This window comes from Prinia subflava, chromosome 3 (genome assembly GCF_021018805.1).
Source record: "Prinia subflava isolate CZ2003 ecotype Zambia chromosome 3, Cam_Psub_1.2, whole genome shotgun sequence".
NCBI lineage: Eukaryota > Metazoa > Chordata > Aves > Passeriformes > Cisticolidae > Prinia > Prinia subflava.
The window spans coordinates 106952352-106973298 of NC_086249.1; the positions used below are offsets into that span (position 1 = coordinate 106952352).

The 20947-nt window shown below is 52.2% G+C and overlaps 1 protein-coding gene across 1 annotated transcript; it reads right to left on the reverse strand.

The window, feature by feature from the left end:
- Window positions 1-51: 51 nt before the first annotated feature.
- On the reverse strand, window positions 52-19586 carry IFNGR2 (interferon gamma receptor 2). Its single transcript, XM_063393301.1, has 7 exons — window positions 19288-19586; window positions 14065-14191; window positions 12751-12926; window positions 8956-9104; window positions 7315-7465; window positions 6457-6611; window positions 52-1573 (listed from the first exon to the last, which is right to left on the reverse strand). Exons 1-7 carry the CDS (start codon window positions 19472-19474, stop codon window positions 1412-1414), a joined length of 1107 nt encoding a protein of 368 aa, XP_063249371.1. The 5' UTR covers window positions 19475-19586; the 3' UTR covers window positions 52-1411.
- Window positions 19587-20947: the final 1361 nt, after the last annotated feature.

Here is a 20947-nt window from a genome sequence, read left to right on the forward strand (position 1 = left end):
CACAAGCCAAGGGGCCAGGAGGGCTCAGTGACAACCACCCTGGAGTTACTCACAGTAAATGCTTTTTAATTGTGTAAAACTATTTAACACCACGAGTCCAGTGCAGGGTTTGTTCAGGAATACATGCAGATATTCCCAGGGGGTTTTAACCTCATTTCTGCCCTTTGGGTGAGTTTGGCTGTCCCTTTTTGTGAGCTGTTCCCCCCTTTGTTCCCAGCCCAGCCTCCAGGTGATGAAAGCAGATCTGGTGCTGAAGTGACAATTCCCACATGAGTCAGGCTTCCCTGGAGCTCCCTGTGTCTAATCCCCAGGGATCAGATCTGTTCCACCAGGAACCTGATGCAGCTTTTGGCAGCTGCTGGCCTGGCGTGTTCCTGGAAAGGCTGAGACAGAGGCACCCAGCTCTGCCAGACACTTCAAACAAAAAAACACATTTCTTACTGCTTTTTTAAACAATTGGTATCAAACCCAGAAAAAAAAATCCAACAACTCCATCATTTTAGTACAGAAGAGGTTCTCTTGTTCTTTGTGCTTTATTGACACTCCAGACCCCACAGGGTGGGGTTTAACTTGGGCTCTTCTGCTTTAAGGCACTAAACCCAGAACGCTCAGTCAACTTCTCTTCTGCTGATGGTCAACAAGAGCTTTTAGTGTCTGACAGTGACTGAAACACGTTGTAAAAACTTGGAGCAAAATTCTTTGCAGGTCCTTTGTGGTGTGCAGGGCCTGGGTTGGCTGCAGGAGCAGATTAATGCCTCCAGGAGGGTGGGAGGAAGCAGGAGCAGACCTCTCTTCTTGGCACAGGTTCATCCCAAGGAAAGTACTCACAAATCTCTTTTTAGTTTGTCCTGCACTTAAAATGACTCAGGAAAGCAGGCTGGGGTGGGTATAATGGGAGTATTATTGCCAACAGAAACAAATCCAGGATAAGTGGAATTCCCACTGCAGCTCTGCACTCCCCGAAAGATCCCAGGTAATCCCACATCAGTAAAGTGCAGTTATCCCTCCAGGCTGGGGTGGGAATTTGTATCCACCTCTGGCAATTTAGTGTTCCTTTCCTTTCCTTTCTCTTCCATGCTCCCTCTTCTCAGTGCTTCTGGCAGAGCAGGGAGTGGCAGGAGCTGGGCAGAGGCCTCAGGAGCATCAGGGTCCACATTTAGGATTGTCCTGTGATCCCAGTTCCATGTTCAGGACTGTCCTGTGACCCCAAACTCCACATTCAGGACTGTCCTGTGACCCCAAACTCCACATTCAGGATTGTCCTGTGACCGCAAACTCCACGCTCAGGACTGTCCTGTGACCCCAAACTCCACATTCAGGATTGTCCTGTGACCCCAAACTCCACGTTCAGGACTGTCCTGGCAGCAGCCACATCGTGGGAGCACCGTGGGCAGTCCTGGGGCAGGTGACCTCACTGGGGTGGCCCCTCCGTGGCTGCCCTGTCCCTGGAGGTGCTGGCTGAGGGTTCCTCTCCCTCCAGGTCCCTTCCTTCTCCGACCACCAGAGCCTGGGGCTCCTCCTCAGCAGGGCTGCACAGCTCCTCCAAGCCAGCCAAGCCAGGGTCCCTCAGGAACTGGGAAAAAACACAAAACACCATGTTAGCTCCCTGTCAGAATGTTAAAAAAAATTATTGTTACTGTGGGGGAAAAGAAATAAATTATCCCTCCAATATCCCTTTAAGTAATTACAGCAGCTGCAGTTCCTAGCTGGGTGTTTGGTTTGGCTTTTTCTTTAATAAATTTTGGCTAAACTTTCCATGTCAGTTCAAGCAAATTCCATGGAGCTGGGAACAAACCCCTTGCTGATGTCCCAGCTGGAGCTGCTCAGCTGCAGAATGCAGCAGCTGGGGCAGGGGGATCCTGCCTAGATCAGGGCCAGGCCATGGGGGCTGCAGCTCCTGTCACCAGCAACCCCCTGACATTCTGCCCCTGAGGCCCCTCTGCTCCCTGCCCGCCAAAAATAACTCAGCAGCTTCCCAAGGGTGATAAACCAAATAAAGGATGGCAATAAATCAAATAAAGGATGGGAATAAATCAAATAAAGGACGGCAGTAAATCAAATAAAGGATGGCAATCAAAGCAAGGAGCTTTAGAAAAGTGGGACAAATTAAATCTGAGGTTTCAATTAAGGCTCTGCTTTCTCTGCTAATGAACCACGGGGTGACTTTTCCAAAAGTCCAACCAGCTCCACTGCAGCCAATTCCAGACACAGGCAAACCTCAGCTTGGCTTTTCTGCCCCCTGACACTCAGCTCCTGCTGGGGGAGGCCCAGGATGGTCCTGCAAACCCACAGGAGTTCCCCCAGAGCTGCCTTCAGTGCCTCAGCAATCCCCTCCCGTGGCTGGCAGGAGAGGGGCTGATCCCCTTAGAAATTCACATTTTAACACTCTGCAAGTTCCCCTCTTTTCCTGTGTCCTGTCCCATCCCAGGCTGATCCCCTTAGAAATCCACATTTAAACACTCTGCAAGTTCCCTTCTCTTCCTGTCAGTGTCCTGTCCCATGCCAGGCTAATCCCCTTAAAAATCCACATTTTAAACACTCTACAAGTTCCCCTCTTTTCCTGTGTCCTGCTCCATCCCAGGCTGATCCCCTTAGAAATTCACATTTAAGCACTCTGCCCTTCCCTTTCCCTACTTTTCCTGTGTCCTACCCCATCCCAGGCTGATCCCTCTAGAAATTCACATTTTAAACACTCTGCAAGTTCCCTTCTTTTCCTGTGTCCTGCCCCATCCCAGGCTGATCCCTCTAGAAATTCACATTTTAAACACTCTGCAAGTTCCCTTCTCTTCCTGTGTCCTGTCCCATCCCAGGCTGATCCCCTTAGAAATTCACATTTTAAACACTCTGCAAGTTCCCTTCTTTTCCTTTTCCTGTGTCCTGCCCCATGCCAGGCTGATCCCTCTAGAAATTCACATTTTAAACACTCTGCCCTTCCCTTCTTTTCCTGTGTCCTGTCCCATCCCCGGCTGATCCCCTTAGAAATTCACATTTAAACACTCTGCCCTTCCCTTCTCTTCCTGTCAGTGTCCTGTCCCATGCCAGGCTAATCCCCTTAAAAATCCACATTTTAAACACTCTGCAAGTTCCCTTCTTTTCCTTTTCCTGTGTCCTGCTCCATCCCAGGCTGATCCCCTTAGAAATCCACATTTTAAACACTCTGCCCTTCCCTTCTTTTCCTGTGTCCTGCCCCATGCCAGGCTGATTCCTTTAGAAATCCACATTTAAACACTCTGCCCTTTCCTTTCTTTTCCTTTTCCTTTTCCTTTTCCTGTGTCCTGCCCCATCCCAGGCTGATCCCTTTAGAAATTCACATTTTAAACACTCTGCCTTTCCCTTCTTTTCCTGTGTCCTGCCCCATCCCAGGCTGATCCCCTTAGAAATCCACATTTAAACACTCTGCCCTTCCCTTCTTTTCCTGTCAGTGTCCTGTCCCATCCCCGGCTGATCCCCTTAGAAATTCACATTTAAACACTCTGCCCTTCCCTTCTTTTCCTTTTCCTGTGTCCTGCTCCATCCCAGGCTGATCCCCTTAGAAATCCACATTTTAAACACTCTGCCCTTCCCTTTCCCTTCTTTTCCTTTTCCTGCTCCATCCCAGGCTGATCCCCTTAGAAATCCACATTTTAAACACTCTGCCCTTCCCTTTCCCTTCTTTTCCTTTTCCTTTTCCTGTGTCCTGCCCCATGCCAGGCTGATTCCTTTAGAAATCCACATTTAAACACTCTGCCCTTTCCTTTTTTTTCCTTTTCCTTTTCCTGTGTCCTGCCCCATCCCAGGCTGATCCCTTTAGAAATCCACATTTTAAGCACTCTGCCCTTCCCTTCTTTTCCTTTTCCTGTGTCCTGTCCCATCCCAGGCTGATCCCCTTAGAAATCCACATTTTAAACACTCTGCCCTTCCCTTTCCCTTCTTTTCCTTTTCCTGCCCCATGCCAGGCTGATCCCCTTAGAAATCCACATTTTAAACACTCTGCAAGTTCCCTTCTTTTCCTGTGTCCTGCCCCATCCCAGGCTGATCCCCTTAGAAATTCACATTTTAAACACTCTGCCCTTCCCTTTTTTTCCTGTCTGTGACCTCCACTACTGCTGCTCCTTAATCTGGAAAATTCCCCAGAGCACAGGATGAGCCCCAGTCCTTGCAGGTCCTTTCCATGACAGGCTGCACTGCTCAAATACCCTGCACCATTCTTTTTGTAATTATTATTTTAATACCCAGCACATTTTTATTATTATTATTAAGACCCTGTACAGTTATTTTTAATGTTATTTTAAAACTTAGAGCATTTTTAAAACTATTTTAATTTAATATAGTTTAATATAGGTATTTTAATACCCTATACAAGGACTTTCTTACTATTTTATTGCTCTCTACAAGGACCTTTTTATTCTTATTATTTTAATACCCTGTACAAGGGATATTTTACTGTTTTAATACCCAGTACAAGGATTATTTTACTATTAATCCCCTGTACAAGGATTTTTTTACTATATTAATACTCTCTACAAAGATTTTTTTCACTATTTTCATACCCTGTACAAGGATTTTTAAATTATTATTTTAATCCCCTATACACAGATTTTTTACTCTTTTAACAGCCTGCACAATTATTTTTTCATTATTTTAATACCCTGTACAAGGATTTTTAGTTATTTTAATACCCTACACAATTTCTTCCTGTTTTAAGAGCCTGCAGAAGGATTTCTATTATTATTCTAATACCCTGCACAAGGATTTTTTACAATATTAAAACCTTGTACAAAGATTTTTTTACTCTTTTAATACCCCATAAAAGAGTATTTTACTATTTTAACATACTTACAAGGATTTTTTTACTCTTAATACCCCGTGAAATTATTTATCAATTATTTAGATATCTTGTACAAGGAGTTTTTAATTATTTTAATACCCTACACAATTTTTTTACTGTCTTAATACCCTGCACAAGGATATGTTTTTACTATTTAATACCCTGTACAAGGATTTTTTTATTATTATTATTATTTTAATGCCCTGTACAAGGATATCTTACTATTCTAATGTAATTACAGCAGGGTTTTTTCACTATTTCAATCGTTGTACAAGGATTTTTCCATTATTTTAATGCCCTGTACAAAGATTTTTTTACTATTTTAATACCCTGTAAAAGAGTATTTTACTATTTTAATATCCTTACAGGGATTTTTTTACCCTTAATACCCCGTGAAATTATTTATCAATTATTTAGATATCTTCTACAAGGAGTTTTTAATTATTTTAATACCCTACACAATTTTTTTTGCTATTTTAATACCCTGCATAAGGATATGTTTTTACTATTTTAACACCCTGTACTAGGATTTTTTTATTATTATTATTTTAATACCTTGTGCAAGGAATTTTTTTACTATTTTAATACCCTGTACAAGGATTTTTAAATTATTATTATTATTTTAATACCCTGTACAAAGATATCTTACTATTCTAATGTAATTACAGCAGGGATTTTTTACTATTTCAATCATTGTACAAGGATTTTTCCATTCTTTTAAGCCCTGTACAAGGATTTTATTATTATTATTATTATTTTAATACCCTGTACAAGGATATCTTACTATTTTAATGTAATTACAGTGGGGATTTTTTACTATTTCAATCATTGTACAAGGATTTTCCATTATTTTAAGCCCTGTACAAGGATTTTTTGGCCATTTTAACACCATGCAGATGGATTTTTTCCCCTAAATGAGATGCACTTCACTTGACAAGTGACCCCTGTGAAATCGCAGCTGAAGACAAAAAATTATTTACTCTGGGTTCCTTCACCCCAGGGCTGCAAAAAGCTGAGAATCCCCTTCCAGAACCACAGGACTGCCACTGACAGAGACAAAATATTCATCTTTATAAAGGTTTGAAATAAAGGTTTGAAAAAACCAGAATTTTATGCTGAATAAGACATTTTAAATCAAAGCTTTGCTTAAGGGCTGCTGCTTGTGCAAGGGTAAAAGAGGAAGAGGAGCAGGGCTGAAAGCACGAGGTTCAGCCCAGAAATGTCTGAGCTCCCAGCAGGACTGAGCTGTTCATCTGAGTCCTGCTAAAAAAAAAGAATAAAAAGAGGAAATGCCCAGCAACATCCCCTTGAGATCACCCCGAGGCGCCCAAACAAAGAGTCAGGGTTTGGAAATCAAAAATAATCTGGGTTTGCTTTTGCAGATCCTGCTGAGCCCCGGCTCCAGTGCAGCCCCAGGCCGGGAGGAGCAGGGAAAGAGGAGCAGAGCCAGGAGCAGCCAGGCCTGGGATTCCCCCAGGGCACAGGAAAGACCCTTCAGCCCAGCAAAACAGGAAAGAGGTGGGAGATGACAACCAGAAAAGGCACATTCTGAGACATGGCTTGTTTATTCCTGCTCAGCAAGAACTGCTGCTGGTGATGCCCCCCCGAGTTTCTCTTCCACAGGAGAAACCCCCAAGGTCCCCACGCACCTCTCGGAAGTGTGACGGGATTTGCAGAGGTGGCTGAGCCCAATGTTTGATTTTTTCGTGGTATTTCCACAGAAGCAGAAGACCAAAGACCACCAGGTTTACAAAGATGAACCCCAAGATGAACAGGGGGATGATGTATCCAGCTCGGGTTGCCTCTGGAAAAGAAGGAAAAAAATCCAAATACACATGGCAGGTTCATATTTATGGAATAATGGAATGGTTTGAGTTGGAGGGACCTCAAATCCCACCCAGTGCCACCCCTGCCATGGCAGGGACACCTCCCACTGCCCCCGGCTGCTCCAGCCCCAGTGTCCAGCCTGGCCTTGGGCACTGCCAGGGATGCAGGGGCAGCCACAGCTGCTCTGGGCACCCTGTGCCAGGGCCTGCCCACCCTGCCAGGGAACAATTCCTGATTCCCAAGAGCCCATCCAGCCCTGCCCTCTGGCACTGGAAGCCATTCCCTGGCTCCTGTCCCTCTGTCCCTTGTCCCCAGTCCCTCTGCAGCTCTCCTGGAGCCCCTTCAGGCCCTGGCAGGGGCTCTGAGCTCTCCCTGGAGCTTCTCCTCTCCAGGGGAGCCCCCCCAGCTCTCCCAGCCTGGCTCCAGAGGGGCTCAGCCCTGGAGCAGCTCCATTTTCCCCATTTTCCCATTTTACAGCAGGATTATGAAGCAGAAGGAGAAGGAACCACACAGAGCCTCCATCCCTGGCTGGAAATCCCTGATTCTTCTGGCACTAATGCCAGGTGTGATCTCCCCTGGGTGCCCCCAGCATTCCTGACAAGCTGGGTGTGCAGGGGCAGCCCAGGACTGGTGTCCCAGCCCATCCCACTGCACACAACAATCCCACTCCCATTCCATACCACTGAGGGTGGTCCTGTGACACTCTGGGGCACTCCGCTCTCCGAACAAGTGACCTGAGAAGATCTTCAGCTGCACTTGAACGCTGAAGCAATAAAGTGTTGATTCCTTCAGATTTCCAATCTGGAATAGTGTCTTGCTTTCACTTAGGTTCTGTTGAAAAGACACACACAACAAAAAAAGGTGTTACTGCAAAAACCAGCCTGGTTTTCAGCACAAATATCCCTCCCCCATTTAAGTTTCTCATTCAAGAAGTCCGAATTTTATTTTTCCTCGCTCAGCTTTCCCAAATAACAGAAGCAGTGGAATATCTCAGTTTTCCTGGGAATTTTGCTGCAGCAGCTCAGGCAGGGAGCAAAACCCAGGGACGAGGAGGGGAAATTGAAAGCACAGTGCCTCCTTTCCTGGCTAACACATGAAGGTGTTCTGTGTGAGAAAAACACACTGCTGCAGGGCAGGAAGGAAGTGGAGACAATTTATCAAAGAACTTTGAAGAAAACGGAGGTTCTAAATACTTTTTTTTTTTTGCTTCTGTGTTTTGAATGTTTGACTTCAGATTGACGTCATTTAGAAGCTTCTTCCTCTTTTCTTAATTTGTGGTTTTGGGTTTTTTTAAGCCTGACTTAATACCTCCCCTGCACCTCTGGCCAGGGCCCCAGGCAGCAGCAGGAGCACAAAATGATCCCAAAAGCTCTGAGCTCTTGGAACCTGGGCTCTGGGAATTCCAGACTCTCTGTGCTCACAGGCTCTGACCCCCAGGCAAACTCTGCATTTCACCTGGGCCTGGAGAAGGCTCCAAAATTGAGTGACAGCACTGGGACTGTGGGGGTGCAGTTTGGATAGAAGGGTGTGAGATCACAGCGTGCAAAACTCAGAGTTTAAGGGGTTAGAACACAGCAATGGATAGAAAGCAAGGTGGAGGATTTAGGGCAGAGGCCAGTCCTGCTTTTTCACCTTCTCCTTCACGGCTCTGGGGGGTGTTTGGTAATTGGGTAGAAAAGTCCTCATTGTGGGCCAGGGGTGGTTGGGTATTGGGTTAAAAGCAAAAATAATTGAGGTGTCATTTCTTAATTGGACAGTTTATCCTTAAAAGGCCTTGTAGAGAAAGAGATGGGGCCATTTTCAGTTTGTTAGCAGAAGTGCTGTAGCACTCACAGTTTGTGAGACTGTAACAGAGATAAGAATGAATAAACATCTGAGTCCAAACAAGAAATACTGTCTGGAGCATTTAATCCCCATCCTCAGGATGAACAGCTCATCCCAGTGTGTTCCTGACACCTCCTCCTCTCCCTGCCCGGGGTCAGGCACATCAGGCCCAGCAGCTGCTCCTGCAGCTGCCAGCACAGTAAAGGAGCAGGGAGATTCCAGAGTTCTCCAAACTGCCTGAGAAAACTGCAATCAAAAGTCACCTTTGGCACCAACTCTCTCCCCGGCTCTGCAGAGGGATTTAATCCTTCCCATGCAGAGGAAAGAAGTTCCTGAGTTTGGCAGTGCAGCAATCCCTGTGCCAAGGCCAGAAGCCTTTCCTCAGGAGCCCAGGTGGAGACCCTTGCAGGGCACAGAACACAGATTTCCTGCCCCCACCTGCCAGGAGACACTGCCTCCCTCCCCTGAGTCCCCCAGGAACAAATCCCAATTCTTACCTTTCCCATGGCACCGGTGCTGTTCTCCCAGTAGGACACGAGGTACTGGAGGAGGTCCCCGGGCTCAGGGGGGAAGGGGGGGCTGAGGCTGATGAGCAGAGAGTCAGGGCTGGCACTCACCCTGTTCACCCTGGGGGGGCCCAGGGTGGCTGCAAGCAAACAGAGAGAGCAGGGAAACCCTGGGGTGCACAGCTCCAGCTCCCCACAATCCCAAATCCCAGGGGCTGGAAAAGCCCTCCCAGCCCAGGCAGTGCCAGCTGTGCCCCAGGCCCACCTTGTCCCCAGCCCAGAGCACTCAGGGCCACCTCCAGCCCTTGCTGGGACACCTGCAGGGATGGGCACTCCAAAGCTCCCTGGGCAGCCCCTGCCAAGGCCTGAGCTCCCTTTCCATGGGCAAATTCCTGCTGCTGCCCAAGCTGAGCCTCCCCTGGCCCAGCCTGAGGCCGTTCCCTCTCCTCCTGTCCCTGTTCCTGGAGCACAGCCCGACCCCCCCGGCTGTCCCCTCCTGTCAGGGACTTGTGCAGAGCCACAAGGTCCCCCTGAGCCTCCTTTTCTCCAGCCTCAGCCCCTTCCCAGCTCCCTCAGGAATTCTCCAGCCATTTCCCAGCTCCTTCCCTGCCCTGGACCCTCTCAGCAAACACCCCAAACATCAACAGCTTTTGCTTAAGAAAGGGAAAGCATTTCCTCATGTACTCAATTAGTTACAGTTACAGTTACAATATTTGCTTAACTTTTCCTGCCAAATCAGTAAATATTAACCAACAGTTAGTGCTCAGAAGCGTCTCTGTTTGTCTACAGATACCGGCCATAAAATCATTATCTTTTCTTTTCCTTTGACCAGCCTGCCCTCCCTTCCATGTTCCCCAAACCCCACTGTTTGGTCCCTGGATGGGAAGAGGAATAAGGAGTATTCCCCTCCTGGCTTTGATGTTTCCATGTGTCCATTAGGACAAGCATGGTGACTTCCTTTTGGGAAGAGCTCCAAGGTGTAAATCATGAAAAATACCAACAGAGTGCTGTCAGAAGAACTCATTACCAGCAAAATTCATCCTTGCATGGACCAGTTCCTCACTGTGCCTCCAGTCCAGTGACTCTGATCCAAGCACTGAAGAAGAGCCTTGGTTTTTGGGAGCTGATCTCCAGGGCAGTGCCACAAGAGTGACTCCAGAATGTTCCTCCTCTCCCACCCAAGCCTCTGCTTTGTCCCACATTCCCCTCAGCTCAGAGCTGTCCCAGCCTCCCGAGGATCCCCCTGCCAATCCCACCCCACAGCCTGGGGACACGCCAGTGTTCAGGCGGGGCTCAGGCATTTCCTCACTCTGCTGCCAGAGAAAATCCAGATTTGGAAGCAGGGGAGGTATCAGACTGGAGCCTGGACCGTGACTGCCCCTCAGCAGGTCTGGGAGATCAGGAACTGAGGAGTCCATAAATGCATTCCTCTGCTGAGCTCCCGTTTCAAAGGCACTTTTTAACCTGGACTTTTTTCCTAATCCTAAAACCAAGCACAGCAAGGCAGAGAGCAGATCTTAGAACAGCAGCACCACACTGGTTCCAGCAGAGGGGCTGTGGCTGCCCCTGTCCAAGGCCAGGTTGGACACTGGGGCTGGAGCAGCCTGGGACAGTGGGAGGTGTCCCTGCCATGGCAGGGCTGGCACTGGGTGGGCTCTGAGGTCCCTCCAACCCAAACCACTCTGTGATTTAAAGTGTGGCTTTGACACTTTTACACTATGGTGTAAACAATTTATATTTATCTGAACCATTTATGCCTGTGTATATCCTCTGATTTTTAACCTGTGTAGTCCAGAGGCGTAGCCCCATATTTAATTGGTTAATCAGGCTGTCAACATTCAAAGCCAGTCATTAATTGGTTTTGGCCACAGCTCTCTTTAATCAGTGCAAAACCAGCACAACCTGTCAGGGTAATTTATATTTATCAGGACAATTTATCAGAAAAGGATCTGCCCAGCTGAAGGAGGTGGTTTTGCCTCAGACTGCCACAAGCCCCAGAGTTTGTGTTTGTTTCTGTGTGGGCCAGCTAAGTGGGGAATGAGAACATGGAAAACCCTCCAGCAAAAGAGCACTGTGGCTCTGTGAAGGCTCAGGCACCCCAGGAGGCTCAGGAGTTTCTCTGGTGTCACCTGGGACAGCAGAGCAGAGCCAAACCCTGGGCTCAGAGCCTTTGTGGATGTATGTCCTGGCTTCAGTGCAAGGTGTATCCTATAACAATAATAATAACAACAATTATAACAATAATAATCCCATCTGCTGAAACTGCCTGGGGAGTGTTCCTTTCTTCATGGCTCCAGAGGGGAGGGGGAAGGTGTTTTCTGTCACTGGCCAGCAGTTCAACCCAGCTGGGGCAGGGCTCTTTATCCCTTCCAGGACCCATCCTCCCTGCAGGGGATCTCTGCTGTCCATGGGCCACCGAGGCTCCCTGCAGGCCTGATCCAATTCCATCATCCATGGGAGATGCTGCACCCAGGGGAGGAGCCCAGCATTCCCACCTGGATAAACCCTGGGATTCAGAGCCCAGCACAGCCTGTGTGCTCTGCATTCCCACCTGGATAAACCCTGGCATTCAGAGCCCAGCACAGCCTGTGTGCTCTGCATTCCCACCTGGATAAACCCTGGCATTCAGAGCCCAGCACAGCCTGTGTGCTCTGCATTCCCACCTGGATAAACCCTGGCATTCAGAGCCCAGCACAGCCTGTGTGCTCTGCATTCCCAATGGATAAACCCTGGCATTCAGAGCCCAGCACAGCCTGTGTGCTCTGCATTCCCACCTGGATAAACCCTGGCATTCAGAGCCCAGCACAGCCTGTGTGCTCTGCATTCCCACCTGGATAAACCCTGGCATTCAGAGCCCAGCACAGCCTGTGTGCTCTGCATTCCCACCTGGATAAACCCTGGCATTCAGAGCCCAGCACAGCCTGTGTGCTCTGCATTCCCACCTGGATAAACCCTGGCATTCAGAGCCCAGCACAGCCTGTGTGCTCTGCATTCCCACCTGGATAAACCCTGGCATTCAGAGCCCAGCACAGCCTGTGTGCACTGCATTCCCACCTGGATAAACCCTGGCATTCAGAGCCCAGCACAGCCTGTGTGCTCTGCATTCCCACCTGGATAAACCCTAGCATTCAGAGCCCAGCACAGCCTGTGTGCTCTGCATTCCCACCTGGATAAACCCTGGCATTCAGAGCCCAGCACAGCCTGTGTGCTCTGCATTCCCACCTGGATAAACCCTGGCATTCAGAGCCCAGCCCAGCCTGTGTGCTCTGCATTCCCAATGGATAAACCCTGGCATTCAGAGCCCAGCACAGCCTGTGTGCTCTGCATTCCCAGAGGAAGGCTGGACCCATCTCACCCCACGGCACCTTCAGAGGAAACTGCCCCTGCTCCAGGATCATCTCTGCTCCCACAGAGCCACAGCTGCACTGCAGGAGGGCTGGGCTGGGCCTGACCAACAGGGGGGCAGGCTGGGCTCTGACCCTGGCAGGGTTTGCTTTTTGTTTGTTTGCTTTTTTTGTACTACTGCATTTGTATTTTTAATATTCCTAGTAAAGAACTGTCATTCCTATTCCCATATCTTTGCCTGAGAGCCCCTTAATTCCAAAATTATAACAACTGGGAGGGAGGGGGTTTACATTCTCCATTCCAAGGGAGTCTCCTGCCTTCCTTACCAGACACCTGCCTTTCCAAACCCAGACAACCTCACAGCTCAATCCTCTGCCACAAGAGAGCCCAGGAACCCTTTTCCCAAAGATCCCCTCCCCAGAGAGCCCCCGGAGCACGCACTGTTTGTGTCTGCCACGAAGGGAGGGGTGTGCACCCAGGCCGAGGCCAGCGGCCCCAGCTCGGCCCTGAGGCGCAGCACGAACGTCCAGCGCCGCCTCCTCATCTCGGGGGGGAACCCACACTGGGTCAGGGGGGTGTGGGCACAGCCCATCCCGCTCCACTGGTCGTAGAATCCTCTGCAGAGCACAGCAAACACAGTCAGCCACGGCAGGGCCCTGCAGGGCCCCCCTCCACCCAGCCCCGGCGAGAGAACAACGCGCCTTCACACCCTGACAGGGGGACACTTATATAAAAATACAGGGCTCTAGAGGCAGCTTTCAGTGATTTTGTAGAAGTAGAGAAACAGCTGGTACTGAGAATATATAGAGGATTAGCTATTAAGCTAGGTACAAGTCATACAGGTGAGATGTATAATGCTGAAACTCAGCAGAGCAGGACCCGGGTATTTGTCAAAAATCGATAAAGCAGAACTTTGTGGCTTGAATCCAGCAAAATCCAGCTCCTGATCTATGGCAACAGCAAAGTGACCTGAAGAACAGCCAAACCTCCACTGCACCTGCCCAGAAGCAAAGATCAACCTGAGGAAGACTCCAATTCACACTGCCAGGAGGTGTGACAGATAATTAGAATACAGAGGAGAGAAGGCTGGGAATGGGCAGGGGAGGAGGAGGTGTGGGTTTGTGGGATCTATGATTTGTATTTAAACCTGGCAGGTGTGGGTCTGTGGGATCTATGTACATTTAAACCTGTCAGGTGTGGGTCTGTGGGATCAGGGTGTGTTCAAACCTGGCAGGTGTGGGTCTGTGGGATCTATGTACATTTAAACCTGTCAGGTGTGGGTCTGTGGGATCAGGGTGTGTTCAAACCTGGACCTTGTTTTCACCAAGTACACACTGGAGGAGATATCCCCCCTGTGTCCCAGCTGGGAATAAAACACACTTGCTTTACAATTCTAACTGTAAAGTCCTTTTTCTATGCTTTAACCCCAGGGCCCTCCCAGTTCCTGCAGCCCCTCGGGATCTGGGCAAATTGAAATTGCCAGAGAGGATCAGGGAAGGCTAAAATTCCTCAGAGAACTGTGCAATGTTTCTGGGTGTCCTCAGGGCTTCCCCCTCTCCTCAGCTCAGAGGACATGGCCTGGGCCAATGGCCTGCCACTCACCAGAAGCTGCTCTTGGAGATACATAGAAACATCTGTGACAAAAAACATTCTGTCATTCTGTGCTTGTTCATTTTCAGGGTTTCTGGGGTTTTTAAAACCAGTTGTTATCCTGCATTAGAAGAAAATGAGCTGGTTTTAGAGCTGTCTACTCACGTCTTGTACTGGGCTGTGTATAACACTGAGCCATTCTCCACTGGAACAGGAGACCACCTCAGCACACTCTGAAAGTTGTAGGAATAAATCTCCACATTTTCTGGTGCTGGTAAATGGGGAGAGGTTTCTAAAGGAAGAAGAGGAATAAAAATAATTATTGAAACATTCCAGTGCACGGTAACCAAATCTCGGTCTCCAAATTCCATCACCACGTATTAAATTGTCACTGCTTTGCAGGTAAAACCATTTCCCTTTCTCCTCCTTCTGTTTCCAGGGGCTCTGGCACATTCAGGTGGGCAGGCCCTGGCACAGGGTGCCCAGAGCAGCTGTGGCTGCCCCTGCATCCCTGGCAGTGCCCAAGGCCAGGCTGGACACTGGGGCTGGAGCAGCCTGGGACAGTGGGAGGTGTCCCTGCCATGGCAGGGCTGGCACTGGGTGGGATTTAAGATCCCTTCTAACCCCAGCCAGTCTGGGATTCTCTGTATCCATGAATTCCAACTCCCTGTTTTCATTCATTCCATAAAGAACATAAAGCTGAAAGTATCAAGCCCAACATAAAACATAAACCCCACCCAGTCAGTCATAAATGAAGGTTCCAGAATCAGCAGGGCTGGAGGAGCCCCTCAGGATCACCCAGTGCCACCCCAGCCCCACGAGCATCCCCCAAACCCTGTCCCCAAGGGCCACCTCCAGACTCCTCCTGAGCACTCCCACAGACAGTGACTGCAAACCTCCCTGGGCAGCTCAGCCCAAGGCCTGACCACTCTGCCAGGGAAATTTCCTTTCCCAATCTCCAGGCTGAGCCTCCCCTGGTGCAATTTGAGGCCATTTCCTCTCCTCCTGTCCCTGCCCCTCCTGTCAGGGACTTGTGCAGAGCCACAAGGTCCCCCCTGAGCCTCCTTTTCTCCAGCCTCAGCCCCTTCCCAGCTCTCTCAGCCCCTCCTCCAGGACACTTTTTCCTGGAAGGTTTTCCAGCCCCTCCAGGGTTTTCCAGCCCCTTCTCCCAGGGGATGACAGCAGCTGATCTCTCAATCATCTGCAGTTCACTTTTGCACAACCCCGAGCACTTTCTGCCCCTCATCTGCCTCCTGCCAGCTCCTCGAACGCTGAGGTGAAACCCTCCAGGAGAAAATCCCTCCAGGAACACGCAGTGCCCTGCAGAAGCTCAGCTCAGCTCCTGCCAGCTGTGGCACTGATTTCACGAGGCAGGGAAAGCCCTGGGGATGTCCCCAGAGCCAGGCCCTGCAGAGGCCACCATCAGCCTGGAGCTCCCAGTCAGGAGGGGCCAGCCAGGAGGGAAGGGCTGTGTGTGAGGGACAGGAAAAGGCCAGGAAAAGGCTAGGAAAGGGGCAGAAAAAAGGACAGGAGAGTGGCAGAAAAAGAACAGGATAGGGGCAGATAAAGGACAGGAAAGGGGCAGAAAAAGGCCAGGAAAGGGGCAGGAAAAGGACAGGAAAAGGACAGGATACAGGCAGATAAAGGACAGGAAAGGGGCAGAAAAAGGCCAGGGAAAGGGGCAGGAAAAGGACAGAAAAAGAACAGGATACAGGCAGATAAAGGACAGGAAAGAGGCAGAAAAAGGCCAGGAGAGGGACAGAAAAAGGCCAGGAGAGGGACAGAAAAAGGCCAGCCCAGGCAGGAGGAGGAGGAGGAGGAAGCTGCTGGGGCTGGAACAGGGCCTGGGAGGGCAGAGCCAGCCGGGGCAGGGAGGGAGGGCAGCCAAGCCACAGGCAAAGAGCCAGGAGGGAAATGGGGGCGGTGGAGATGAAGAGATGCTGAGGGGAAGGGAGGAGGAGCTGAGACAGGGAGGAACCAAAGACAGGAGCAGAACCAACAGCTCTGGAGGACAAGGACAAGGCTCCAGCAGCCCTGGCTGCTCAGGGATCTCTCCAGACATGTCCTGGAGCCCCTGGGCACCTGCCCAGCTCCCCATGGCCTGTCCCAGCAGGGAGAAAGGTTTTCCTTCTGCAATCCATGCGCTTTTCTGGAGTGATTCCCTCTCACCAGGAGAATCAGGGAATGGTGTGGGCTGGAGGGGACTTTACAGATCACCCCGTGCCACCTCCTGCCATGGGCAGGGACACCTTCCACCTTCCACCTTCCAGCCTGGCCTGACAATGAACCAGGACAAAATACCCCACATCACAACCGGGAATTTTTTACTCTGAAGAACAGAGTCTCCTAAGACACAGTTTGTTAATTTTTACATCCATGAGATCAGAAGATCAAGCACTTGAGTCAAATTCTGGCCCAGGCCTCCTTGGGAATTTGTGGGTCGCATTATAAATTTGTGGCTTTTTGATTTCCACATCAAGTTGCATTAAACCCCCAGTCCAAAATACCAAATAAGGAGTTCAGCTCTAGCTTTCCAAGAAAAGCTGTGGCTGCCCCATCCCTGGAAGTGTCCAAGGAAAGGCTGGAGCAATCTGGGACAGTGGAAGGTGTCCCTGCCCATGGCAAGGGGTGGAACAGTGTGACCTAAAACGTCTCTCCCAACCCCAGCCAGTCTGAGCCTGTGTTCCTCTCCAAGCTTTAATCAGGCCTGTTCTTAATTTCTTAGGCTCAGCTCTCGAGCAGTGCCTTAGGCCACAAGGGGCTTGTTCAGCTTTGTAAACCTGAGGGAGATCCCTCAGAGCTTCCTAAACCATTCATCTCCCTGAGGAGCCTCCTCTTAATGGTGAGAAGTTTTCACTTTCCAGTCACAGAGATCCTCTCCTGCACTCTCACTGCTGGTCTGGCACGTGGTGAGGTATCTGACACCATCTGTGCCCTCAGACCTCACACACTCCTCCTGCACATCCCAGGAGGCCCTGAGAACAAAACACCAGAGCACCAATTCCCACCACACCTTAAAGGTAAATAAAGAGCAAAGAAGGACAGGGCTGGATGGGCTCTTGGGAATCAGGAATTGTTCCCTGGCAGGGTGGGCAGGCCCTGGCACAGGGTGCCCAGAGCAGCTGTGGCTGCCCCTGCACCCCTGGCAGTGCCCAAGGCCAGGCTGGACACTGGGGCTGGAGCAGCCTGGGACAGTGGGAGGTGTCCCTGCATGGCAGGGGTGGCACTGGGTGGGCTGTGAGGTCCCTCCAGCCCAGTCTGGGATCCCATAACTGCACACTGTTTATTTTGCATTCAGAAATGAGTCACTTCCCCTGCCAAAAACACCACAGAGCTCACCAAAGCCTCTGCAGGGCTCAGCGGCCCTGTCTCCGCAGCTGAGAGCTGCCACGAGGGTGCCACGAGGCTGAGGAGCTGCTTCTCAACACCCAGGGAAACCTGGATTCCTGTCAGATCCCTCCCTCACAGGGCAGCGACTGCAACTGCTGAAATCACACCCTCGACTTCCTACCGATCCCCATTTGCATGACCTAAAACAACAAAATGAACACTTCAAACACAGCACCCACAGGTCCGAGCACCCTTGAGAACCTAAACTCCCTCAGCCAGGAATAGACAGAGAGTTCCCATCTTTCCTTTCCACCTGGAAGGGGTTTTCCACCTGGAACCTGGCCTGGTTCCTTCCTCTCCACCTGAGCTGGTTCTTTCAGAGCAGCAGCCTGAGAAAGCTCAGATTGTTTTTTCCTGCTGTGCAGGGACTTCCTGGTGTTTCACAGCACAAGTCAGAGCTTTCACACAGCAGAGTGTGAAGCCACAATCACAGCCAGTGAAAGCAGCTTGGCTCAGGTGACCCAGCCGTGTCCCAGCTCCTGCTGCTCCTCAGGGATTCCCCATCCCTTCCCCTGCATCAGCCCCAGACAACCACTCTGCTGCACTGGCAAAACACGAATCTGAGCTCTGGGGGACTGTGTGTGCCCTTTTGCTGTTGTAGTGCACCAAAGGGGCTTCTCATCCTGTAACCTGGGAGAGTGGGAGATTCCTATCCATGGCAGGGGGTGCAATGAGACCAGCTACAAGGCCCTTCCCAACCCAACCTAATCCAACCCAATCCAACCCATTCTGGGATTCCAAGAGCTCCCTGGGAAGCCCCGGGCTGCTGATGGGATGAGAGCTGGCAGTGCTGACTGCAGGAGCCCTGCCCGGGTTTGCCCCAGTCCAGCCACGCTGGTCTGGAACAAGCAGAGATCCCCACGGGGCTCAGCAGTGCCAGGCTGCTCAGCCAGGCCTTGGGCACACCAGGACATGGGCATGGGACACTCAGAGCTCAGGGAAAACCAAAGGGCTGGAGGGGCCACCGCATTCCACGCATACCTCGTTCAATTCTGGAGTGATTTCTGTCAGGAGCGATCTCAAATCTCATCCCATCCCACCCCTGCCATGGCAGGGACACCTCCCACTGTCCCAGGCTGCTCCAGCCCCAGTGTCCAGCCTGGCCTTGGGCACTGCCAGGGATGCAGGGGCAGCCACAGCTGCTCTGGGCACCCTGTGCCAGGGCCTGCCCACCCTGCCAGGGAACAATTCCTGATTCCCAAGAGCCCATCCAGCCCTGCCCTCTGGCACTGGGAGCCATTCCCTGGCTCCTGTCCCTGCAGCCCTTGTCCCCAGTCCCTCTGCAGCTCTCCTGGAGCCCCTTCAGGCCCTGGCAGGGGCTCTGAGCTCTCCCTGGAGCTTCTCCTCTCCAGGTGAGCCCCCCCAGCTCTCCCAGCCTGGCCCCAGAGGGGCTCTCCAGGGCACGCCTGGGCCGGGATCACCCGAGCCAGGCTGCAGAGGAGAACAGCAAAGCATTTCCACCAACCCTAAACCCCAGCTCGCGTCCATCCACACATTTAAATGGCCTTTAATGAACGAACCGGTGCCACCTCCCAAACCCCAGCCACAGTCCCCGGCTCCCAGCGGGCCCAGCCCGGCCCGGCTCGGCCCAGAGCGGGGATTTGGGGCAGCAGCCCCGGCTGGGCAGGGCTGAGCCCCAGGGGCTGCTCCGGGCCCGGAAACCCGGGGGGAAAGCACGGGAGAGACGGGCACGGTGCGGGCACCGAGCCCGCAGGGACCGAGCCCCGAGCACCCAGAGCCTGAGGTCACCCAGGGCATAAAGCCCCCAGAGCATAAAACCCCCAGAGCCTAAAACATCCAGTGCCTAAAGGCACCCAGAGCCCAAAGGCACCCAGAGCACAAAAACACCCAGAGTATGCATCGCCCGAAACCCCGCATTCCCCCAAACCCCGCATTCCCTCAAACCCCGCATTCCCCCAAACCCCGCATTCCCCCAAACCCCGCATTCCCTCAAACCCCGCGTTCCCCCAAACCCCGCACCCCCGGCCCCGCACCCACCTGCGGCCGCGGCCCGCACCGAGCCTGGCAGGAGCAGCAGCAGCGGCAGCAGCGGCAGCGGCAGCGGCGGGGAGCGGAGCGGGGCCCGGGAGCGGAGCGGGGCCCGGGAGAGCGGCGGGGCCCGGGAGAGCCGCGGGGCCCGGGAGCGGAGCGGGGCCCGGGAGAGCCGCGGGGCCCGGCCCCGCATGGCCCCGCTCGGCCGGGCCGGACCGGGCCGGGCCGGGCTGGGGCTGCAGCACGATCGCCCTCCGCACTGCCAACGCCAGCGCCCGGCCCGTGTCACCGCCCCTGTCACCGCCTGTGTCACCGCCCCGCGGGGCTGAGCCCGGCCCGGCCCCGCCCGGACGGCCCTGGAGGCTCCGGGATGAGCCGAGATCGCAGCCCAGGAGTCGGTGCTGCGGTCCCTGTCCCTGTCCTGCCCCTTCTCCTGCCCCTGTCCTTGTCTCTGGCCCGGCTCCGGCCCCTTCTCCTGCTCCCTCTCCCGCTCCTTCTCCTGTCCCCCCCGGGTACCTGCCCCTGTCCCTTCCTGCCCCTGCCTCCCTCCCCAGCCCCTATCGCTGTCCCTGCCGCTATCGCTGTCCCTATCCCTATCCCTATCCCTATCCCTATCCCTATCCCTATCCCTATCCCTATCCCTATCCCTATCCCTATCCCTATCCCTATCCCTATCCCTATCCCTATCCCTATCCCTATCCCTATCCCTATCCCTATCCCTATCCCTATCCCTATCCCTATCCCTATCCCTATCCTTATCCCTGTCCCACCCTTACCCCTGTCCTTGTCCTGTCCCTATCCCTGTCCTTGTCCTTGTCCTGTCTCTGTCCCTGTCCCTGTCCCTGTCCCTGTCCCTGTCCCTGTCCCATCCCTGTCTCTGTCCATGTCCCTGTCCGTCCCGTCCCTGTCTCTGTCCCCACCACAGCCCCTGCCCCTTCTCCTGTCCCTATCCCTGTGGTTGATGTGAGGGCATCTCACCACGAGTTTCTCCGGCTGCACTGGGACACAGACACACACCTGCAGCCCCGGTGACAGTGACACACACACCTGCAGCCCCGGTGACAGTGACACACAGACACACACCTGCAGCCCCGGTGACAGTGACACACACACCTGCAGCCCTGGTGACAGTAACACACACACCTGCAGCCCCAGTGACAGTGACACACACACACTTGCAGCCCTGGTGACAGTAACACACACACCTGCAGCCCTGGTGACAGTGACACACACCTGCAGCCCCAGTGACAGTGACACACACACACCTGCAGCTCCCGGTGACAGTGACACACACACACACACCTGCAGCCCCGGTGACAGTGACAGTGACACACACCTGCAGCCCCGGTGACAGTGACACACACACACCTGCAGCTCCCGGTGACAGTGACACACACCTGCAGCCCCGGTGACAGTGACACACACACACTTGCAGCCCTGGTGACAGTAACACACACACCTGCAGCCCTGGTGACAGTGACACACACCTGCAGCCCCGGTGACAGTGACACACACACACCTGTAGCCCCGGTGACAGTGACACACACACCTGCAGTCCTGGTGACAGTGACAGTGACACACACCTGTAGCCCTGGTGACAGTGACACACACACCTGCAGCTCCTGGTGACAATGACACACACCTGCAGCCCCGGTGACAGTGACAC